The sequence below is a fragment of the Neopsephotus bourkii genome, unplaced genomic scaffold (assembly GCF_033783945.1).
Source record: "Neopsephotus bourkii isolate Nb327-2 ecotype Australia unplaced genomic scaffold, CSIRO-AGI_Nbou_v1 NB_1600, whole genome shotgun sequence".
Taxonomy (NCBI): domain Eukaryota; kingdom Metazoa; phylum Chordata; class Aves; order Psittaciformes; family Psittacidae; genus Neopsephotus; species Neopsephotus bourkii.
In genome coordinates this window covers 1672026-1695866 of record NW_026902076.1, presented here as the reverse complement: position 1 = coordinate 1695866, position 23841 = coordinate 1672026, and the positions used below count along the sequence as shown (strand labels likewise).

Here is a 23841-nt window from a genome sequence, read left to right as displayed (position 1 = left end):
TGCCTCTATCAGACCCTTCCTGGAAGCAGTGAAAATGGTTTCTAGCCCCACCAAGGGAGCCGTGGGAGCAACAGGCGCTTTCCCAGGCCAAAAGACAGCCAAAGGCTGGTTTCTGCGCTGGTTTCTGTCTGGGGATGGATGGTGTCAGCAGGAGGGTACTAGCCACAGTGCCCACGGATACCCACCCTAGGGCTTCCCGGAGATGCTGATGCAGCCTTGCAAAACTCCCCTCCACACACACACGCTGACCCCTGGACAAGTGGTGGCATCTGGAAAACGTTATCCCAAAGCTCTCCCGAGTGCCAGCAGACCCCAGCAGGGCTCATAGCTCTCCGTGGCATGCAGCGGGAACAGCCGCAGGAGGGACACCAGCCCGGTCTGTGTCGGGAAGAACCGAAGGCTCCTTTGGGAGCACAACAGCATCTCCTGCAAGCCTCCCTCCACAGCACCCCTTCATCCCTGATACCCGCGCCGGCAGCATCGCTCCCCCCTCCTCCCGTGTTTGGGTGCTGGTGTCGGAGGATGTTTAGGACCCAGGCTGTGCAGCTCCTCCCTTTCAGGTCTCTCCAGGGCTATTGCTTGGTGGGAGGTGGGTTGAGGGCTTGGTGGTATGAATGAAAGAGAGAGAGGAGCCCTGGACTGAAAAGCTCAAACTGGAATAGCTCGCCTGTCTCCAGGCAACAGGCCTGACGCAACCGCTGGGGGGGGGAGAGTCCCTTAAATGAGAGAAGAGAGGCACACACAGCTTTCTGAAGCGAGGCAGGGAGGAGGATGAGGCCGTCTCCTGGAGGCACTGGTGGCACCGCTCTGCAAACACCAGCTCGGAGACCCGCGGCGCAAGGAGGGAGCCAAGATGTCCGTGCCATCCTCCCGCTGACTCCGGCCCCGGTAAGTTTGTTGCTCGCGTTACCCTGGCTGTGCTGGGGCTGGAGGGGAGCACGGCCACCCTGGGGACACCGCGCTGCGCCCAGGACCCGACCTGTCTGCGGAATTCCCGGTGCTAGAGGGGAACCCTGGCCTTTTTAGCCCTGTGGAAAGGGGTGGCAGCACGGACCGGGTCCCTGGGGAGCAACGGGCTGGGGGTGATGGGATCCCATGCACCGTGAAGTTCAGCACTGGGGTCTGGAGTGCTGGCTGCGGCATGGATGGGCTGGGGGCTTGCATGCTCCCCCCCCCCTCCCCCCCGCAATCACAACCTCCTGCCTTGCCAGATTCCCTGGAGATGGCCAGCATGGTGGCTCCCGTTGACTGGGACTGGCTGGAAATCAGGGCAGAGTCCTCCTTTACGACGAGGCTTTTATCTTTTGCTCCCATCCGCGAGCAGTGAGGGTGTACCCACCACCTTCATGGGGATTTCCCTGCAGTGGATGAGGTGTAACAGGGAAGAGTCTATCCGGGTTTTGGGACAATCACCTGTTGCACCCTCTGCCCATTCCCTGAGAGCCCTGTTAAGGTCTGCTGGCTCGTGCAGTGCAGACATAATGGGATGGAGCGTGGTGGCCTCACAGGGCGTAGCTACCTTTGGATTTTGAAGCAGGCACGGTGTGCTGAGCAGAGCAGGTTTCCACCTGCTCAGGTCTGGCCCTTGCAGCTCACGTTAACACTGAGCTGCGGGGGGGAATCAAAACACCCAGAACTTCTTCAGAGCCCTTTGTAACAGCCTGGGGCTACTTGCTAAAACAATACCCTTCCAGCACAAGCATTCATGCAGCCCCAACCAGCACGCCCCAGTGAGGTGCACACCGCTGCACCCACATCGTGCAGCCTGCAGCCTCCCCAGCCTGTGCACACTGACACCTTTCCCATATCAGAGACCCGCACAGGGCCAAGGAGATCCCTCCCTATTTCCCTGTGATGCTCTCTGTGTTATTTGGTATTGCTCTGCCCTCCAGAGCTTTTCTACAACAGGGACCTCAGTAGAGGGGGGTTAAAATGGTTGAAAACCAAGTGCCTTGTTTCCAGCGAGGAGCTGTGTCCAGCTGATTCCTTTGGCTTTGTCTATTTATCCCCCGTATCCTATGCACTCTCCACTTCCCAGTGGGAACAAGCCTGTTTTGGCTGCTGTGGGTTTTCTCTGTGCCAGCCATCATTTCAGCGTAGCGGGGCTGTCACTGTTATTTGCATCTCAGGTCTCCCCTGCTTTTGACTGCCTATTGCAGTGGTACCTCTTCATGGGGGGATCTGTTCAACACAGAAACCAAGCAAGGGAGGAATGCGGATTCTCCCAGGCTCCGGGCTTGCGATAGCTCCGCAGCCATTAGGTGTTTGCAAAACATAGCAGGGACACTGCAGAAAGGAAAAGCAGAAATAAGCATCCTCACAGTAACGCAGCCTTCCTGAGGCTTTCTGTCTGCAACCGTGTTAAATAAAGTGCAGCTCAGCACGGGGAGAAGGCAGGGCTGAGCACAGGGTGAGCGAGCACTGCTCGGGCAGCCCCCAAGGCGGGTAATTGGATGGGACAGGGAGCGTGTAAAGGGGATTAGGGGATCACCGCAGGGCTGACCTCGCTCCCTGGATCTCTTTAACTTTGAGCCCTGGGGTCTCCAATCGGAGCTGGCCCTGGCGCTTGTCTTTGCAGGGGGGAGCTCAGTGCCGGGCAGAATGAAGCCCAGTAAAGGCAGAAAGAGGTGTTGTTTCTTGCCTGGAAACACACCCGTCTGCCTTCCATGCTGCATCCAGGGGAAAACAGCTCCCTGTGCTGGTCTCCTGGGAAGAGAGCAGGTCTCAGCCTGGCCTGGCTCATTCCCAAGGACCTTTGCATTATCCTGGCTGCACAGGAAGAGATCCCTGCCTGCTCTTCCCTTGCCGAAATGTGGCTGTGCTTGGGGCGGCAGCAAGGAAGATAAGGGAAGGAACTGGCTGTGCAAAGCCATGGGTCCTTTGGGGACATCTCCGGGGACAGGTTAGGTGTGTCACCTCCAATATTAGGTCCCCAAGCCTGCTAGGATCCTGGGGCAGTGCATGATGAAGCCACCTTTGTCCATAATCCATAGCTCCCTTCACCTCAACAGGCTTTATCAGATGACTAGGGTGGACAGGGTGTCTTCACCAAGAGCAATGTAAACTTGTTGTTGCTGCTGCTGCTTAATCCCTAAGAATAATCATACCTGGTTTTGGCTGGTGGGCTGAGAGCATTGACTGCATCCAGCTTCCCAGTCTGCAAATGTTTCCCACTCATTTGGAAAACTGGTTTATAGGAATGCCAAGTATCTGGTGGTGCCCATCTTCCTGCAGGATTTCAACACAACTGCTGGAAATATGCTGACCAAGTGGGAGTGGAGCTGGTCTGAAAATGGAGCTGCTAGGGTCCATCTGAAGCAGGCAGCATTCCTCGCAAGGAGCCGGTTTGATTTTGTGCAGGGGACGCAGGAAAGATCAGATGTAGGTAGGCAGGAATGTACAGATGTATTTATTGAAACAGATTGTTTCATCATCTGCTCATCATCTGCTAGTGATGCTGGAGGTTAGCCAGGGGGAAGTACCTGAGGGCAGGGAGTGCAAACTGGTCCTCTCTTATCTCGGTGCTTCTGCTCCACTCCTCCTGCTGCAGACCCCCGATGCTCTCCCCTGCACTGCAGTGCTTAGGGTTCTTCCTGGAGGTTATTTGGGCAAAAAGACAGGCCAGGGTGAACCCTTTTCCATGCCAGGTAATACGTGAGTGCAAAGCCTCACTTCCTCCCTCTTTCCTCCATGTATCTGTGAATGCCATGTGCACATCCAAAGGGCTGAAGCAGCAGGAGTGGTTGTTTCCCAGCTTCTCACCTTAGCATCTGAGCTGTCTGGGAGATCTTATGGGGGTTTGTTCATGGTAGTAAATGGACAGGAATATCGAGGTGCACTCAGGATCCCATTAATATAGGTGCTGTACCCCTATCTCAGCTCGCTGCATGGGGCACTTCTGTGACCAACTCTCCAAACCCCTGCAAGGGCATTACAATCTGGATCAGCCCAGGGATATAGACTTGATCTCCTCTCTGGGCTTTTGTCTGGTATTAGGCTGGAAGTCAGGTCTATGTGCATGTGAAGGGACACAGCCAACATAGGCAGCCCTGCAAGGAGGCCTGAAGATAGGGTCATCAGGCACCCATGCTTGTGATGCTCAACTTGGTCCCTTCAGTGTCATTATATTGCCCCTAGAGGATGGGATAAGCTTACAGACCACATGAGTGTGGCCACGAGGTCTCCATGGGCACTGTGTCAAATGGGCAGAGGGCTCTGACATAACCTCTGCAGCCATACATGGACCCCCTTCCATCCTACCCCAGCCATTCTGAGCAGGCAGAGAGCACCTGATCCTGACAGCACATTTCAGGAGGGAGTCCTGGCTTCGGGATCAGGCAGATCTTTAGGCTGCTGGAGTCTTCTCTTTTTGGAGGGGGGCTGAAGGTCACTTTGGGATAGGTGAGAAAAGCATTTGGGAACCAGATCAGTTTTCTGCGGGAGCAGTTTCAGGTGCTACAGAAAGGGATTGGGTGGCCATGTGCTGGATAATGTAATGCAGGAAGGTTGTCTCTCCTCCGGCTCAGTGGGCTGGCTGGGGGAGCTGTTTGGTCTCTGTAAGCACCTTGTGCACAGCAGCATGATGCAGCCATGCTGCTTGGGGGGCTGTGGCAAGGAACCCCAGGGTGAGGAAAAGCCTGAGTTCACCAGAGCCCGCACAGCACAGCAGCTATCTCCCGAGTCATTTTGGCATGGGAAAGAGTGATTCACGTGCAGCCTCCCCAGAAGAGAACCACCAGCTCCAAGGAGCTGCACTGTTTATGACCTAGATGGGTCTCTCTTCTCACCCGCTGCCAAGAGCCTCAGTATCTCTGCTGCCCAGAGGATGCTCAGGAGCCTCCATCCAGCACCGTGCTGCAGCCAGTCCTCCTTTACTCCATTGCTATGGCAACCTCCTTGCACAGGCATCTCCTCCTCCCTGCCCCACTGGCAACCTGCTGCAGACCTTCAGCGGGTCAGCTGTCCCCACCCCGTTCCTGTCTGTCTGCTTGTTGTGCTGAGAAGGAAAGCAAACACAGCTCTCTCTGCATGGCATATGCATTCTGTGTACCACCCCCCACCTCTTGGTGCATCCTGGTATTTCCTCATCCCACTCTTCCCAGCACAGGGTCCTCCACTGGCACCTGCAGAGCTCGATGATGATGATAAGCAGGTGTAATTTACTCTGGGGTTTTCTATTCCAGGATGCAAAGCCTTGGAGCAGATGCCTGCAAATGGTCAGGGAAACTGCATCCCAAACTCCATGGATCATAGAGGGTGTCCCTGTACCAATTACAGCAAAAACATGGGCACTCAGATGAGATGGGGGGATCTCAAGATACCAGAGGTGAATTCTGTACATCTCTGAAGATCCTCGGAGCTTTTCCCTTGAAGACCAATTGCATGAATTGCCTACTCAGTGAGAGGAAACTGAGGCATAAAAGGGGCTGAAGTGATTTTTGAAGGTCATTAACAGGCTAAACCATTTACCCTGGTGAACAGGCTGCCCTGTTTACCCCATGCTGTAGGTCTCATCCGTGGGCACCTCTTCACCCTGCAAAAGGGCTTCCCTCAGCCTCGACTTTGTCTCATACTGGGGCTTTTTGTCTTCTTGGAGACTGATGAGCAGCATAATATAGACTCTTACAATCACTGCTCTTCCTCTGCAATAAAAAATGGTGTTGCAGTAAGCTGAAGTCCACCAGGAATAGTGAAGGGAGAAGAATAGTTTGCTCCCCACACCTCTACCTTGGCTGATTGATTTATTCTTCTTTATCTCTCCTGTTTCCATCCTGTGTGTTTCCCCTTCTTTTTTTCCCCTTCTTCTCCTAGACTTCTTGCTCCTCAGAGTGTGACCTTCCAAAGTACGGTGTGCCCTTATTTATAGCCTTGAATTTATCAGGCTGTACCTGTGCTGCGCTAGCCCGGTACACAGCAATCAGTGCTGCTTCATGAATGCCTTATGTGCAAAGCTGACCAGGGCACAGAGAGCTGATGGGGAAGGTACAGATGTATAAAACTTCTCAGGCACATAAAACCTCCGCAGGGTAGAAGGCATAATTTTGTACAATCTCCCTTTTGACAGCAAGCAGCATCTGAATTCATTGTTTTCCATCATCAGTGATGATAACACAAAGCTTTTCTCACACCCCTCTGCTTGCCTCCTTACCCCATCATACATGGTTTATCAGGGGATGTTCACATGGCTCTCCTGACCCCCTGCTCTAAGGTATGGGCAGGGATATCAGAGGGGTGGGATGGAACACATCTGCATCTGCTTCCGGATTGGAATGGCTACAGTTGTGGTAGTAGATCGTGCTGCTGGACCTGATCTCTTAGAGGATAGGGCATACCGTGAGCTTCACAAGGTGTGGCTGGCATAGGAGAGAGCAGGATTTGCGCTGCTGACCTGCAGCCATGCAAAAGCCAAGCCTCAGGGCATGCCAGCTCCCTGAGTCTTGGCACAGTAGAACTTCACACACAATCCACGTTGACAATCCTGTTATTTCTCCATCCTGGACATGTGCTTCTGCTAATTCCTTTGCCTTACAGCTTGCAGAATAGGTCAGTTAAGCTGACTTTGCCAATGGAAACCTAACCCAAGAAAGAAATTACAGTTTTTCTTGTCACTGCAGTGACCTGATGTGTCCTGTGCCTTTGGCATTGCTAGGATTCATGTAAGGGCCAGAGCAAAAAAGGGTCTTAGGGAGGTGGGAGCAGACCCTCACCCCATTTTGCTGCCAAACTGTTTCCCCTAATGAGGCATGTTCCTGAGCCTGGCAAGTGTGAGAAAGAGGATAAATCAAGGGTTAATCACTTACTTACATTCCCTTGCACAGGCCATCCTAGGGGGAAACTGAGCCTGGGGCAGGGAGGCTGGGGTCTGTTGGTTTGAGCCAGAGGCCAGGTTTGTTCCTGGGAATTAGGTAGCTCCCAGGCTGCAAACAGGTTTGTATTACAGCCTTGCATACAGACACTTTTCACACGCTTACCGCTTTCACATCCCTTTTTCCACAGGAGGTCTTTGACCCAAGTCCAAGGTATTGATAGGAAATTAGAGCCACTCCTTCCTGTCGTTTCTGAGTTTGGAAAGGCTGGGGAACAGACATGGCTATTTAGGGATGTCCCTACAGAGTGAGTGAGAAGTTTCCTGTTACACTGGGGAGGAGGTGAAGGATGGGTTGGATTGATGCCGCTGTTAGGACAGAAAACACAACTCCCTCCAAAGCTGCTGGGATGCTCTTCCAAAGCTGCTGGGGAAGGAGACACAGCAGTGGCATTGTGACAAAAGGGATGCTCCAAACTGCTGTCCTGTTTTTATGGTCCATGCTATAAATGTTAATTGAGCTGTACCCGGGGCTCAAACAGCAGGAGTCTTTTCCACCCTGAGGATTTTGTGCATGCTGAAGGCACAGAAGAGTTTGTGAGGGCTCTGGTTTGTAGCTGTGGCATTTGGAAAAGTCGGCTTTACAATAACAATACGGTCTTTGCAAGGAGTTACCAAATCTTGCAGTTTGGAGCTGCAGCAGACCCTATTGGGCTGCTGGTTTTGGACACCCCCAGCAATCTCCATCTCAGTGGTCATGAATAAAGCTCAGAGGTGAGGTGTTTAAAGCCATTGGGTGTTTTCCCTTTTTGATTTCAGTAGGCTGGAGCTGGAGACAAGTGAAATTCATCGACATGTCCTCAGCTCTGCAGAGCATCTGTGCAAGAGCTGGTGCAGGGCCTGACTCTCCAATAGGGCATCCCTCTGCCTTCCCCTCCAATACAATCTGTTTCCCAACAGAAGAAGGAAAACTGTCGCTGCTACAAGCATGAGAGCTGTTGGCTTCAACCTGATATAGCGTCTGTGTTTGCTCCCGCTCACCGTAAAACTCTCATTAACATAAATAAGAGCAGGAACAAGACCACAACATGACTAATTCTCCACCCCCAGACTGTCTGTGTGTATATTATCAACTCCTCGCTCGGCTCATGTGCCTGCTCACAACTGTGGGATAAATCTTGCTCTCTGACGGTGTTTATTTTAAATTGAATCTTCTTACTGAAAAGGTCCAAGAGGCATAATTATGGTCTGGATTTCAGAGTTACACGCGTCTTTGTGGGCGCAAATAGCCGGGAGCAGAATGGCTGAGTAACTCATAGTGCTGTGGTTCAGTGCATCCTGCTAGAAAGCTGCATACGTCCTGGCTGGTCTTTCTGGGCATGTTACCAGGCATGCAAAGAGGTATTTGTTTTGTGTTTGCTGTGTAGACTAGAGCTCTGAATCTATTCCTAGCTCAGCCATAGATGAGCATACGACCTTGAGAAAGTCTCTGAGCTTACCCTCAAATAAATGCAGAAGCAGCCTGAGCTAAACTCTTGCAGAGTTGTTTGAGTCCTCTGTCGCTGCAGGTCCCATGGTCTGGTAGAGCAGCTTTGGGCACAGCTTCCCTGAATCCACACGTGGTGGCATGAGAAGAAGCAGGGAGGAAGCTCCTGGCCCCGCTGTGCTAGTCCTCTACAAGGATGTTTTCAAGGTGACCACTGGGACCCTTCCCATGGGCAGACTGGACGTGGCCAGTGATGGAAACCTCAAGTTCAAGTCTCCCTTAGCACAGGAATCTGAATCCAGAGTGGTTACTCCCACACTTGGCTGGGAACATGATCCTGCCCTGATCCTGATCGACAGGAGGGAGCTGAATGTTATGGCTGCAATTTGGTGTCTTAGCAAACCTAAACCAAAACAGAGGTTTGTAAAACATGGGGTCCCCTTTAGGACTGGAAAGTCAAAGGTCTCCCTGGAGCCTTCTTTTCTCCAGGCTGGACAAGCCCAGCTCTCTCAGCCTGTCTCCATAGGAAAGATTCTTCAGCCCCTAGAGCATCTTTGTGGCCTCCACTTGACTCAATCCAACTTCACCTGGCCCTGTTTTGCCCAAATGGAAAGGTGCAGGCTTCCCAGCCAGGAAATCAGCAAAGTAGGGTGCACAGGTACCTCAACACCCAGCAACAGCCATTGCTGCCTTCTGAGGATGTCTGGTTGTGTGAATGTGTCCTGCCGTCCCTGGCAACCCTTTCATGGCCCCCTAAGTTAAGATTGGAGATGTTGGTAACCAGAGCTTCCCTAAAAGCCAGAGCCTGTCTGTTCCTGCCCCAAAAGCAGTCAGATAGCTGAGGTGAGGTAACACTCCCCAGGAGCACCTTGGCACCGTGCCTCTCCCAAAGCCCTCACTCCCTCCTGTCTCTTTCCTCACTCCCTTTTCCCTCTCAAACTGGAAACCAACCCTCTCTTTTTCTTCTAGGTGTTCATCCAAGGCCAACGTGGTGCTTGAGCGGGAGCTACCACTGCTCTGGCTGTCCACTGAGGAGCTGTGTTTGACACTGTGATACCTGGTCAAACCTTGAGGGTTTCCCATTCCTGGTCCTTTGCAGCCCACCCCTATGCCTTTTGACTCCCAGAGAGGATGTCTCTACCCAAAATCCAAATAGAAGAGGTGCTGGACAGTATGGATGCTGGCTCTGGAGGTGCTGCTCCTCCTGATGACCACCTGAGGACCCTCAAGGCATTGACAGAGAAGCTAAGACTGGAAACCAGGCGCCCTTCCTACTTGGAGTGGAAGGCAAAGCTGGAGGAGCAGGCATGGAAGAGTCCTCAGCCAGCGGGAGAGGAGGAGGAAGAGACAGCTGAAGCCAAAAAGGCCATGGGAGAGACTGTCCCCTTGAGGAAGGTGCAGCTGCACCTCAATGGGAGCCCTGCGCAGGACAAGGTGACTCTTACCTCAGGGAGAATAGGTGGCTTTGAGAACATCGATGAAGCTTTGACGTGGCTCAGGAAGGAACTGGTAAGTGGTTTCCTGCCCCTTTTATATCACCCACTTAATCAAGAGGGAAAATAAAGAATGAGGAAACAAGTGACTCCTTGTTCCTACCTGCCTTGTTCCTACCTACCTGTTCACATGCCCAGGTGAAAAGGCAATAATCAATCACTGCATTTTCTGTGGCTGGCAGGAGCAGCCCCAGGAAGGGAAAAGATGAGTGCCAGAGCATCCATAACCTTAGAGGAGCTGAGCCAGTCTCAGCATCCCACGGTGAAACAGTTGCCTGTACTAGTTAAGACTTGTTTGCAGTTTTCCCCGTCCCCTGCTTCTCTAATTACATCTCAACACTCAGATGAATGCAACAGGTATGAATACAGCATGGGTACAGGGGCAGCGCTGGTGTAACAGCACTTCTCCTGTGGGTATCACACTAGATGCTTCTTTGGGGCAGTAAGAGGGGAAACATGTCTAGATCCATCCCCTGGATCTGCTCTTGCACCTTGTGGCTGTTTAGGAACTCCCTCAGTGCGAGGCTCTATGCTGACCATTGTGTTTATCATTAGTGAATCTGACCTCAGAGTGTTTGCCTAATTCCCCCTTTTTTCTTTAACTCATAACACTCTGTAAGTTCACAGTATCACAGTATCACAGTAGGTTAGAGATTGGAAGGGACCTCAAAAGATCATCTAGTCCAATCCCCCTGCCGGAGCAGGAACACCTAGATAAGGTTACACAGGAACGTGTCCAGGCGGGTCTTGAATGTCTCCAAAGAAGGAGATTCCAAGTTCTTGTGCTTCCCCCAGGTCATTTCTGCATGGTGAGACCAAGTGCTTCCTTTTGTTTCAAACTGTTGTGGCATCCCCTTGTGCTGACCATGTAAAACCTAACAACTAATATCCCTTTTTCCACTGTATGCATGATGCCAGAACCTTATCTCAGCTTTTACAGGTTCATTGTTGGCTCCTGCTTCATTAGAAGCTGGTCTACATTTCTGTCATCCTCCCATGCCAGCCTTGGGTCCAGTTTTACACATACGTTTATTTCTCATAGTTATGAATCAGTAGTTTCACAGAGAGGAAAAGAAGACAAAAATGTTACATGTATTAAAATTACACTTATGCTAGGGAAACTCACAGAGCCAGTGTATAGGTGCTGTAATGCATCTTCTAGATGTTGTGTTGCTATCTGTCATGGTTTTTGGCACAAATCTGGCCTGGACCAACTAGTGCTGTTCGAAACAGTTTCCAACCCAGCTCAGGAGCCAGCACAGTGTAGGGGTCATTCCCAGAAGGAAGCGTGGATACAGCACATCTTTTCTGATGGCCACAGGAGGTCAATAGAATGGACATGACAGGACCAAGGCTGGAGAATAGGCCCCAGTGCTCTTCAAGTGTATGAGCAAGCAGACACCAAGGCCCCACTTCCTTCCCTTCTCCTCACTGGAATGAAAAGTCTTTATTGTTTGGCACACATAACTGGACAAAACTCTGGTGTTTGTTTCTGGTGGCTAATTGGAAGCTTGCCTGTGAGTCCTACCAGCATTTGCAACTGTATTGACAGTGGCATCATTTGCAGCAGCATCCCCAGGGGCAGGGACATCACTTGCAGTTCAGATGCACTTGTGAAAATGTTCCTGTGCACATTTTGCTTGTGATAAGCACTGAAAGTCTTTGAGGAAAACTTCTTGTGCACAACAATGAGTAATAGTTTTGCAACTTTTGTTTCAGATAGTATTTATTTTCACCTTTCTGGTGCTCCTACTGTATTCGCCCCGCTAGATTGGTCCCTGGAGAAGTTACTTACAGAGGTGGTTCAGGATGTCACAGTTGTGGTGTTTGCGCCGTTTCTCAGGACCATGGCTTCAGAAGGCAGCTGCAGTGCTTTCAGGAATCCAGGACTGTTAGGAAGAGTTTTGAGCTGATCTCCTAAAAATCACTCAGCTCTCTGGGAATCTCATCTCCAGACCTGAGACCTGAATCTGGGCCCATGCTTGCATCTCTGATGCAATCTTAAATTCACATCACACTTGATGTAAATCCCAAATCTCAAGATGCCCAGGCAGTAAGAAGCAGATTTTCCTTCTCAGAGCCCTGGATTTGAAGAGATTTGTTCTTTCAGTTTCTGCCCATGGTGGAAGTATAAATTGTCTCGGAGTCTGATTCTACCCTTTTGACTGGGGTGTGGTATATAAACCACTGTCTGACGAAAACTGAAACTTTAAATTAAAGAAGAAAAAGGGCAAATCAAACCCTAATTGCTCCTCACTTTCTATTTTCTTGCCTCATAATTATACCAGTCTTTTCTGGATCTGGACGTGACTTATGTAATTTAGAACAGTTTCCCAAAAAAGAGAGCATGTATTTGACTGACCACACAGTTAAATAGCTATGTTGGAGGTACTATTGTTGGGTGAGAGCTGCCAGCGAACAGCAAGAACACAGTGAGGCCAGCGCATCACAGGGTGCTGGAACAAAAGAATGCATTTCACATTACATTTCAAGGGTGAAGCCCCGTTTCTTTGCAAATAAGTGAACAAGCGTCCACACATTCCAACACTGCTAGGATTTTTCCTTGTTTATCCACATACTGTGATAGTAAAGCTGTCAGGAAGGCTTCATAGAAGGATATGGTTATGCCTAAGTGTATGTATTTATTTAAGGCAGGAGTAAAGGCCAGAAAGGGCACCATCCCTCAGACAGCACCCTGCTTGGGGCAGCCAGGCAGGACACCAGCGATCTATAGCTTGGGTAAAGTCACCCTATGTGGGAGATCAATCCTTCTGATCTGATTTAACATAGGAGACCATAGACCTGGGAGCACCACGCGACCCAAGCAAGTGTTGAGTATCCTGGGCAGCTTTCTGAAGGTTATGCTAAACGATCCAGTAGTCATAACTGAGGTGAAATCTGCCTCTGTCATGCTGTGCTCTGCTGCACAGTGAATTCTCCCCCACTCTACACAGTCCTTCATGAGAAGTCGATTTGGGATATGCAGGATTCATCTATCCAATGAAATGGCAAAAGCTGGTGAATGCAGAGATTTCTGTCCAGAAAAGAAGTACACCAGCCAGTGTCCTTACTGAATGTGTGCAGCTCCATCACTCACGCTGTGCAACTCTCACCACAGCTACCAGCATGTTTAGGCTGGGTTATTTCAATAGCATGGCCCCAGCATGGTTTTGGCTTGTACCAGATAGCACCCTGCCAAGCAGTTAGAGCTTCAGGAGTCTGCACATGCTGGGGACTGTTCCCAACAGACAATTTGTATGGGATCACCCAATTTTGGAAGTAACTCTATCCCAGCCGAAGCCAGTAGAGATGGCAAAGTGACTTCAGTAGTATCTGTATGCCCATGCATGTCCCTGGCCATGGTGGTATAGAACAGGCTACGGCATGGGTTAGTTGTGTGGGGAATTAATAGTCCAGAAGTTCCTAGCTTCAAAATTAAAGTTCCCTGTTAAATCTGAATGATTACTCCCATTCCACACAAAACACATCATCTACTCTAGGTCATGCTTTGCCTAGAAAGGTTGGACCAGATGGCCCCTGAGGTCCCTTCCAACCTGGTGCTCTAAAGTTCTATGATTCCATGCTGCAAGGAATTTGCCTCTGTGTCTCCAGGGTCTGCTTGGGTTCAGCTTTTGGCAGGTTGAGGCTCCTCACGTTCAGAAGTGAAGGACAAATCCAAGGTCTTACTGTGCATCTGCTGTTCTTGGTCTTTTACCCCACATGACCTGTCCCAGGACCTGATTCTGCACATCGAGTCCTGGCCCTGCTTTATAGGACTGACATATGCCCACTGAGCTCCAGCCAGCCACGTCAGATGGGACCTGCTGAGAATCTGGCCCTGAGAAGCTGATTTATTCAGCCATGCAAATTCCTGCTCTTGTTTTTGCGCTGAGAGGCTCTGTGTAGGTGTAGGAGCAAATTGCAGCACTCAGCATGTGCTGAACCGCCTCAGGGCTGCAGCACTTCCCTCCCCAACTCCTCCTGCCTCTTCTTTGCCTTCGTGTTTGCCTTTCCACTGTCAAGTGTGGCTGCTCTTCATCAATGCTGGAAGCAGAGCCATCGCCAGCTAGGGTATGGTGACAGACCCAAGGATCAGAGTGGTCAGACTGCGCTTTCCTCTTTGTTCTTGAAATATGACAGGTTTTGTGAGTTCTAAAATTAAGCCCTCAAAGTCTTCTTCCTCTTAAATGTGGTTAAAGAACAGAGCTGTGAACTGGGACATCTTGGAACAGTTCTGACTTTGTCCGAGTAGGAAAATGCTTTTTCCATCTCAAATTCACCAGTGTTTGGCATTGAAATCTGAGGTGTGTGAGCCAGAATGCAGGCAAGACTCTTGAAGAGGGACACAAATGCCTGATGCATTCTCCTGGGAAAAACATAGAACACCCATGCCCTGTTCATCAGACACTTGAGTATTAACCACTATTATCTCCTTTTAGGGTACTGATATTGGCTGAATAAGTACTTAAATTAACTTAAACAATGATGCAGCACCAAAATAGTGTTGACATGAGTCTCATTGCATATTGCTCTGTGGTTGTTGGGAGGTGAAGAGTAGGAAGAGTGTACGGAATGGATATGGTGGTGGAGACTGTCCTGCATTGGGAGTCCTCTGTTACGTAGCAGAACCTTGAAGGACTTCTCTGTATTTGTATTTAAAGCAATGAAAGGACCAGAGCGGGGTCATCTCTACTGTTAAGTGCATAGAACACTGAATAGTTTGGGCCAGAATGGACCTTAAAGCTTATCCAGTTCCACCTCCTCTGCCACGGGCAGGGACACCTTCCACTAGACCGGGTTGATCCAAGCCCCATCCAACCTGGCCTTGAACACTGCCAGGGATGGGGCAGCCACAGCTTCTCTGGGCAACCTGTGCCAGGGTTTCAGTAGCCCTGCAGTAGAGAAGGAGATGAGATACCTCATTTGGGGCTGTGGGTTGCAGTATAAGGGCATGAGTATATAAAAATAGCCATAGCAGGGTAGCATCTGAACACCTTTGAAGATGAAGTCTCAGATCAAAACACACACTTAACTACTTCTCTGAAGTGTTTGGTAAGGGCCTGATAACTGGCCAGTGCTTCCTCATGCTTGAATCCAAGTGGCTGCATGTAGTTCGGAAAGCACCAGTTTAGATTTAAGTTTCTTTTGATCTTTTGGAAATCAGAAGGACTAGTTCCATGGGAGCAGCCACTTCCCTACAGACTTGAACTTCATGGACCACAGACTAAGACTTTGTCCGTGGTCCAGTTCTCTTTTGGGAAGAGGTCCCAAAGGGCTCCACATCTCCATGTCATGGGGTACTTGCTCTCTGCTGATGCATCCCCCCATAGGTGGACCACTGGCAGTGGGTCTTCCTGTCTGACCAAATAGATAAGGCAAACTTGAAGACAAGTCTGGACTAGGCTACTGAGACTGGACAACAGGCAAGGATGCATCCCTGTCTGTTATCTCCCTCCCCTACATTAAACATCCCTGGATGACTCAGAGGCTCATTCCAAACAGAAAATCCTTTGTGGGCTCATAGTATCCTGTGGACCAGCTTTGTGATTCAGTCTAGCAGTTGCAATAGCTCCTCTGCCAGGGAGGACCTGAAACTGTCAGCCTGTCCATCCCAACAGCATGCTTCAATCATGCAGATGAAAGGCAGCTCTTTGGGGGGTTAAAAAGTGGTTGGTGTGAGCAAGACATACCTAAGGTTCTTCCTTCATTTGGCGTGTGAGACTTGAAGGAATCAAAATGCATGGCTTCTGCTGGGTGCTCCCTATGGGTTTCCCCAGGACATGACACAGAGTGTGTGGGATCATGCTGTCATCCCACACAGAATAACTGGTTCATTGAGTTACTTTGTGGTGACTGGCCCTGTAGATGAACTGTGTAAACTGAAAACCCCATGGCTTCCTGTGATGCGGGCCCTGTAATCTCATTATTTCTTTGTGGAGCTCTGCTGACCGGAGAGTGCTCCTTTTAAAGAGTGATCATTCATAATTCCTAGCAATGGCTGGCTCCTCAGCATGGGACAGATTGAATGTTTCTGACACTCCTGTGGAGCCTTTCGGAAAGGAAAGGAGAATGAGGATTTCTGGATTCTGACCCAAATTATGCTAATATTCTGGCTGGTTTTGAACAAAGCAAGGTTTAATGGGACAAGTCCATGGAGGAGGGACAGGGTTTTGCACCTCAAGCCAAGCCCTAATGAGTGGGATGAGTGAGAGACTGATAGCGCACATCTGACTGGTCAGCCTTGCTTCCCCATTCAGCCAGCAGCACAGACAAGAGACAGCTGTATCCAAGACAGTCTCACAGCCTAGGTGATCAGTGTAGATGGGTGGTGGGTTTGCTCTATGCCATGTTGCTCCCACCTTACAGGCAGGCCAGCAGGCCGTGTGGCTGGCTCGGTAGATGTCAGGGTGAGCAAGTCTGATGGAGGGAAGGAAGGGTGAGTGGAGATGGAGCACCCAAAGGACATGTCCTGGAGGGATTTCGACTTCCAGCTTGCATGAAATCACGACAGCTTCCTCAAAAGACAGGGGAAGCAACAACAGGTGAAAAAGTGGAAGCTGGCTCACAAGGGAAAAACAGCAACCACCAACTCACATCCCCCTCCACAATGGCCTTGTAATTAATTTTTAAACCCTTTGTGGCAGTGGTGACTTTTTTAATCCCACATTCTTGAAAGCATTTGTTGATATTTCTCATGTATCTTGATAAACTGACAAGGAAGAATGACCACGGGTAAGTTCAGTAATGCCCACGATCACCTTCCTGATAAAACGTCAAGGCGCAGCAGTGGTTGTGAAGCAGGGAAAAATATCAACAAAATGAGGAGGTTTTTTTTCGTTGCAACTGAGATGGGAGAAGAAAAACCTGCCCAGTGGCGTTACTCTGCTGGGGGCACAGGCTATGAGGTCCACAAGGAAATAGTGTTTTTTTGAAGGAGGCAAATGGCCACAACTCTGCCAATGATTTGAAGTTCCCTGAGACAGAAAAAGAGATTCGCTCAGGGACTGGTAAAAAGGTGACCGTACCCTCTCCAGGCAACTAAGCTGGAATCCAGTCACTGGCTGAGAGCACTAGGCAAGGTCCTCCAGATGTTTCCATGGTCCAGGATTGAGAAAAGCCTTGCTTGGCTTGGTTTAACTTTCCCTATACACACATCAGCTCTCAGCGTAGGCTCTGAGCACAGCATTGCAAAGGGCTTCCTGACAGCTGCAGAAAACAGCTGGAGCAGAGCGAGGCTTCCCCCCAAGCTCTTCAACATCCTAGGGTGGCTGCTCCACCTCGCTGTGAGACTGAAAATGTTGGAAGGGGTGATCCAAATGTCTTTGGAGGCATTGCCTGGAGGAGGAGGGATTATGCCACAAGCTAGAGCAATCCTGAGATTGCTGTGGTTCACATCCTTGTAGCAGCCCATGCATCAGGCATCAAAAAAGCCTCATGCAGAAATACCAGAGCCACCTGTGGAGCTTCTCAAGGGGAATTTTCCCTCCTCCCTTCCCTTATGCAGCTTTATGTATGAGTCACCAGATCAGGAATAAATTTACCCCCAACCCCTAGAGCTACCTCTGTACTTGTAAACTAAACAGTTTGGTTTTGTGCCTGGAGGCAACTGGTATGGTCTGGCTGAATCCACACTGTTAAAATCCAGACAAGGGGGTTGTAACCCAAATGCCTTCAGAGGACAAATCCCTCTATGTTAACTCCTGAAGAGTGCCTGTGGGGAATAGCTTGGGATTGTGAGAGCTGATCTCAGCTCAGAGGATGCCAGGACCTTGCTCACAATTGAGCAGAGAGGAAGACTTTGTTGCAATGTGCTATTTAATATAATAAATAACATTCAACATATAATTAAATAATATAGAATATATTAAATAATATTAAATATATTCAGTTAATATTATCATATGAATATAGATGTAGTCTGGGTCTGTTCCTGAGCTTCTCATTCAAACCACAGGGAGCTGAGAAATCAGTGATGCAAGTCAAAGGAGTGACCTAAATGATGGATTTGGGTTCAGGGCAGCTCCACTGTGCAGCTTGAAGTGAGCTCAGGGCATCATCTCATGCACTGAGAACTCAGCAAGGACAGGACTTACCCAGGAAGCCCCTGGGAGGAAAAGAAAACAAACCCACAAATAAAAATCAGGATCTTTGCTTCCAAGAGGCTTCTTCCAGTGCCAGTTCATGTCCTGAGGTGGAGGCAACAGGGAAAGAGGTAGGATATTACATTAGGGGAGATGTAGGACTGTATTCCAGGCTTTTTCCCTCCTTGTTTCTAGCAGTTACAGAGATTTAAGCCACAAGGTTTGCTCAGAGCTGTTCGGATTCTCTCCCACCACCTTCTTTTCTTTGCAGTTTACATGGCTTGTGCTTTTCTGTGAGGAGGGATGGGGGGTGAGAAGTAGGGATTGTGCTTTCGGCATTTGCTGTTCTAGCTCTGCCTGCTTCTGTTCCCCAGACAAAGGCTGATCCTTGCACCAAACATTCACCTCTTTCCATCACCACTCCCAGTAACCTGTGGCCATGAATTTTCAGCTTTATTATAAGTTGAAATTAAAAAAAAAACACCAAACCCCAAGCTCTTTTCTTTCATCGCTTCTGAATCCTCCACTTTCCAAAGGTAGGTGCTAAGGGAGGAAAAAGCCCTCCAAAACACTTAGCTCATTAGCCTGCAGGATAATTGTTCTCACTCCTGTGCGAAACTGTGGATGTCCCATCCCAAGAGCTCCTTCACATATAAGCCATGGGGGATGTGGAGGCCTATGTTCCCGGGTGTCATGAACCAGCCCTGATTTATGCAGGCTGGAAACATGAGCCAAGTATTTGGGGATGAGTTCTCTGGGGTTCTTTTAATTGGTCCTTTCCACCTCTAATTGCTCCTTCTCTCTGTGGCTGCTCCCTTATGGGCAAAATTAATTTAAGCTTTGCTTAAGGTTGAGATGGAAGTGCTGAAGCCTGCTCTGAACAGGTACCCAAGCCAACAGCCTTGGCATGGCTGGCTTTAACTCCTGAAAAACCTGAGCAGGCACAGACTTCCTGAGAGCTGATAATTCACCATCCTGAGCTGGTATATGACAGGGATGCACTGCTGGCTTGGAAGATGCTTATCTCCCTCCCAGTTCTTTCCAATGGTGTAGCCTCTCTCACAGAGTTTCATTTCTGGTGATTTAGCGCGGCCACTGTCTGGGAGCTGATATCATGGTATCGCGATGACCAGATTTGACGTTCCCTTGCCAATACCCTCTTCTCTCCCCACCCTCCGTCTTGTGTTCCAGGCAGAAATGCGCCTGCAGGACCAGCAGCTGGCGAGGCAGCTCATGCGGCTCCGCAGCGACATCAACAAGCTGAAGATCGAGCAGACCTGCCACCTCCACCAGCGCATGCTCAACGACGCCACGTACGAGCTGGAGGAGAGGGACGAGCTCGCTGACCTCTTCTGTGACTTCCCCCTTGTGAGCTCCTTCAGCCTCTCCACGCCGCTCAAGCTCATCGGGGTCACCAAGATGAACATCAACTCCCGGCGGTTCTCGCTGTGCTGAAGGAGGGAAGAAGAGGGAAGGATGGGGGAGAAAGAGAAGACTGGGCAGAGCCACGGCTCTCTCTGCCTGGCAGCTGGGTGAAAAGAGGCCAAAGAGGACCAGAGGGAACAGGAGAAAACAGGGTACCCACAGCTGGCTCTTGGTGGCAGGGTAGAGCAGTGGAGCTGCACACTGGGATGGCCCAGAGATGCTCATTGAGAAGACAAATCCTGTATGAGGGATGTGTGGGGAGCATCTGAACCCGAGATGTGCACTTAGGCTGCTCCTTTGCAAAGTCCGTTCTCTTCCCCACACAGTTACTAAGACAACGCAGCTCCAGTGTGGTTGGTTGTAGCCAAAAATCACAGGAAGGAGTCAAAGATCAGCCACAAAGTAAAGCAAAATCCCTTTTGCTTTCCCCTTTACCTTCCCCCAGGCTAGAGCTGCCTCTTCAGAAGATAAATCACTCTCCTCCATGGATGTCACCTTAGGCAACAATCCTCAGCCTCTGCTGGCCCAAACACGGGGTCCATGGGGCTATTTCAGGTGGAAGCCAATTGCCAGCGGAAAGGATCCCTCCCAGCAGGGAAGGGATAGTGGGTAAAATGGTATGCAGCCCCAGGAACTGGTGAGAAGATGTGTTTGTTGACTTGCTCCATTGAGTCCAGTGTACTCTATTTTCATTTTGCCTGTGGTATAGATTATGGGCAGATCATGGACACATTTGTATAGAGACTCCAGCCAGCCAGAAGTAGCTTGTGTGCCCTAGAAGTTATAACCAGAGCAATATACGATTATGATCTTCTTGTCAGCAGTGGCCACAAGACACCATGTGATTACCCCTGCAGTAAGGCAAAGAAGGTAACTTACCGCCAAGACATCTCATATGAGAGAAATCACCGCAGGCTGACTTTACCACAACAGCAGCACCAGCAAATCCCGGATCCTCTGTAGCAGCACACATCCATCAGAAGAGGAGAGGAGAAAAGGGACTTTTCTGTGATGAATGTAAAGTGTGACTATAAAATTAAAGGGAGAAATATTGCTGTGATGAACTTCGGACCTGCAGCAAACCCACGGGATTCCCTCTCTGCTTCGTAGGATGTCAGATGGATGAGATAGATTTTTGCCTTTTGTGCACATAGCTGCACACTTGCCTCTGCATGGCACAGAGGGCAGAGACACCCATGGTGCAGCCCAGCAAGGGCAGGGACTCAAGAGGTCTTGGGGCACCTGGCACCCAAAGCAGTCTGACTAGACCAAGCCTGGGTGCCTGTAGGCTCTTCCTCCTGTGCCAGCGCCACTCCTGACCATGTCAGAGTGGTACAATCTCCCAACTCATCGCCCCAGCCCAGCTCTGCTCCCCTCCACATGCCCAAGCACAGCGCTCTGTGGCTGGGTGAACGTGACTGTGTCCATGCAGCACCAGCCCAAGCCCTGGGGATGAGCGGGAGATGCAAGTCAGCACTGAGCTGAAAGCTGTGTGGCTGTGTTGACGTGCCTGTACCTGACTGTGTCTGTAAGCTGTGTGTGTGCATAAGTTGTTTTGTGTGTGTGCATGTGAGCCCACAGGATGCCTCTCTCAGGAGGTAGAGTGGTGGCCCCATGTCTTTGTTCTCGTATGTGGTGTGAACCAGAAATTAATGAGACTCTGCCATGCCTGGGAAGTTGCAATGAGGCATCGAGACTTGGGGTTTTCACAAGGAGCTTAGGTCAATGCAGAGAAGACAAATAATTCGTCTGTCTCCACAGGAGGAACAAACTAACATCATGAAGATGTTCATAGCCGCATGGGGCTGGGGAACTGGTAGGGGGCTCTGGAACTGAGTTCAGTCCTCTGTCTCCCATAGTATGTAAGCCCTCAGTGATGCCTCCCCCTCCACTTTAAAGCTCATTGGGTATCATTTCTAAGGAAGGAGGTATTTGGGGCACAGCAGCTCTATCTATACCAGTAAGTTAATCAGTGCCATGCCTGGGTGCTGAATCTGGTGCTGCCCAGGTAGCAAAGGTTCAATAGGGTTGTGGCCAGAGTGTCAGTTAGCCTCTGGACAAGACAACCAGCCACGACATTGTTGTGTTTACAGTAGTAGAGAAATAGCCTTATTTCCCCATGGATGTCTGGAAAATCTCATTAAAATTCTTCTTTGATTACTTTTTTAATGAAAAGAAATCAATTTATGTCCCACATGTTGATTTTCGGAGGCTTTTTTGATTAAAAGATAGCAATGACAACTCTTCAGTAAAAATAATGCCTTGGAAGAGGGAGGCTAGTTCTCTCTAGGATCAGTTAGAGCCAACAAAAGGGTGGACCTGCCTTTGGGCTCTTGTCAGGTAGTCGAATGCAGGAGGTTAGTACAAGCACAGTCTTAGGAGTTCCTTATATGTGGCATTAGAAGTATCAGACGTCTGGGTTCCAGACACATATTTTCTGCATTAAGTGGGATGAGGGATGGTTGTATCTGCCAGCTGTTTGTCCAAATGCACAATTTTTTAATCATAAAATTATGTCTGTATTGATTCCTGCCTCTGGTCTCTCACTGTGTTCAATGGCTCCAGCTCTGCCTGGAGAGAGGTCGGGGAAGCACAAGTCTTGTGTGCTCAAGGTTTATAGGTGTGCAAGGTTTCCAGTCAAGTTTTTGTACCCAAATGCATCACTGGTTAGAATTACTGATGCAGCTTCATCAGTAATTGCTGCTCCACCTTGCAGTCTGGAGGAGATGGGGAAAAACTAAGGTGGGAGCATTTATTATGTATTTGGGAAAAAGTGTATGGAAAACAAAGCCAAAACGCTACTGTTTTACATGAGGAGCTGTTTTGTTTGTCAGCCACTGAGTCAAAAGTGGGTCTAGGCACTTCAAAATATAACAGGCTAGGGAAAAATATAAGTAGGAGTATGTCTGATTTCTGTTGAACTTTAAAACAAACAAGTCATCCAAAGGTTGTGAGGGCCTTGAGAAATGTAAGTACAGGTCACTGGTCCCATCACAAGTTCCCACAGAGGAGCCTCCTGGTCTCAGCAGTTTGCAGTGAGATGATTCATGCCTCCGAGTGCCTTTACTAGTGCAAGTGGCTTATGGCCACATCCCCTTTCCTAGGTGACCCATGATGCCTGCAGTGAAAGGCTGGTAGCCATTAAGTTTGACACTTCTGCAATTGGTCCTGAAAGTGCCCTTTAATGTGGCCACATGTGTAGAACACCTAATCAAGACTGTGGTATCTCCATCTGGAGTACCAGTGGCTGCTGATCCAAATATTAGAAGCAGGGATCGGCTGGATGTTGATTTACGGGTTGTCCACAGCCACCCAGCAATGAGACGTGTTCCTCACTGAAATTAAAGAGAAAGTTTGAGACTAGTCCATGTGAATAATGAACTGCATTGTTATTTTAGTTGGGTATACTGGAAGACCACAGATTTCTACGTGCTAACTAGAAGATCAAATTTCATATTACTTCTTGCTCCAAAAACCTTAATGCAAATTTTGGATGTGGGGGAATCAGGCTAGCATTTTAATTGGTCATGTTTAACTTAAAACAGTTTCAAAATTATAAATAGAAACTGAAGCCCTTAACACCTTATTTTTATTCATGAGTTGTTTTGTAATGAGCAGTCAAAATATTTTCTCTTAAACAGCCTTAATGAAACTTTTCCAGTTCCTCTTTTTCAGTGAGTATTGTACATTTATCCAACTAGACCAAATCCCTGAAGTTTTAATTAACCCAAGCCTCTATTTACTATTCAGCACGAAGAATTCAGTTAAATATGAATTGGCCCAGCTTGATTTCTGACTTCCTTTGGGTCACTTAAGAGGAAGCAGAAAGCAATTTTACACATTTTAACTTAGGGTCAATTGGCTTCTCTCCCAAGCATGGTCTGCCTCGACCTACTAATAGACAAGACCTTGCTCGAATGTCACAGCCCCAGTGCAGCAACAATGAAAAGGGTCATTGTTCCTAGGAGAGTGTCTCATTTCTCGCTCTTTTGCCACTGGGAAGTGCTATCGTATAATCAGGGAGTGATTTCTATTGTGACATCCCCCCCAAATGTCCATATAACCCTCCATGAAATTCAATTGAGATACCATAGAAATGCCCCAACAGGTCCCATTTACACCAGGAATGCTGGGGAATGATACGTTTGACTTAAAGGCAGAATTTTCAGACTGCCTCTGTTACACAGTATTTCAGCTATCACGGTCTAGCTTCTTTTTATATATATATATGGAAAAAATATATATGGAAAAGTCCCAGCTGGAGTATTCCCAGCACCTTGTGGTTTTCTCTTCACAGACTGACACTGTCTGTTAGTGGGTTTTATTTTAGATCAGGAAGACAGAAGGCGGGGCGGGGGGGAGAATAAAAAAGGATTGCAAAGAGGAAGTGGCAGGCTACACACCAAAACCAGAATCAGACTCGCCTCCCTCGATGCACATTTTACAACCAAGTGTTGTGTCTGAGGACATACACACAAGGGAGCAAAGCATCCCAAAACCTCGGGGCGAAATCACGCCTTGGGTATTGCTTACAACCCAACCGGCGTCCAT

General features: G+C 49.2%; 1 protein-coding gene across 1 annotated transcript; it reads left to right on the top strand.

Moving 5' to 3' along the window:
• The first annotated feature begins 468 nt into the window (after positions 1–468).
• FAM167A (family with sequence similarity 167 member A) lies at positions 469–21816 on the top strand. Its single transcript, XM_061372211.1, has 3 exons — positions 469–888; positions 9261–9800; positions 19057–21816. Exons 2-3 carry the CDS (start codon positions 9423–9425, stop codon positions 19318–19320), a joined length of 642 nt encoding a protein of 213 aa, XP_061228195.1. The 5' UTR covers positions 469–888; positions 9261–9422; the 3' UTR covers positions 19321–21816.
• The last annotated feature ends 2025 nt before the right edge of the window (positions 21817–23841 follow it).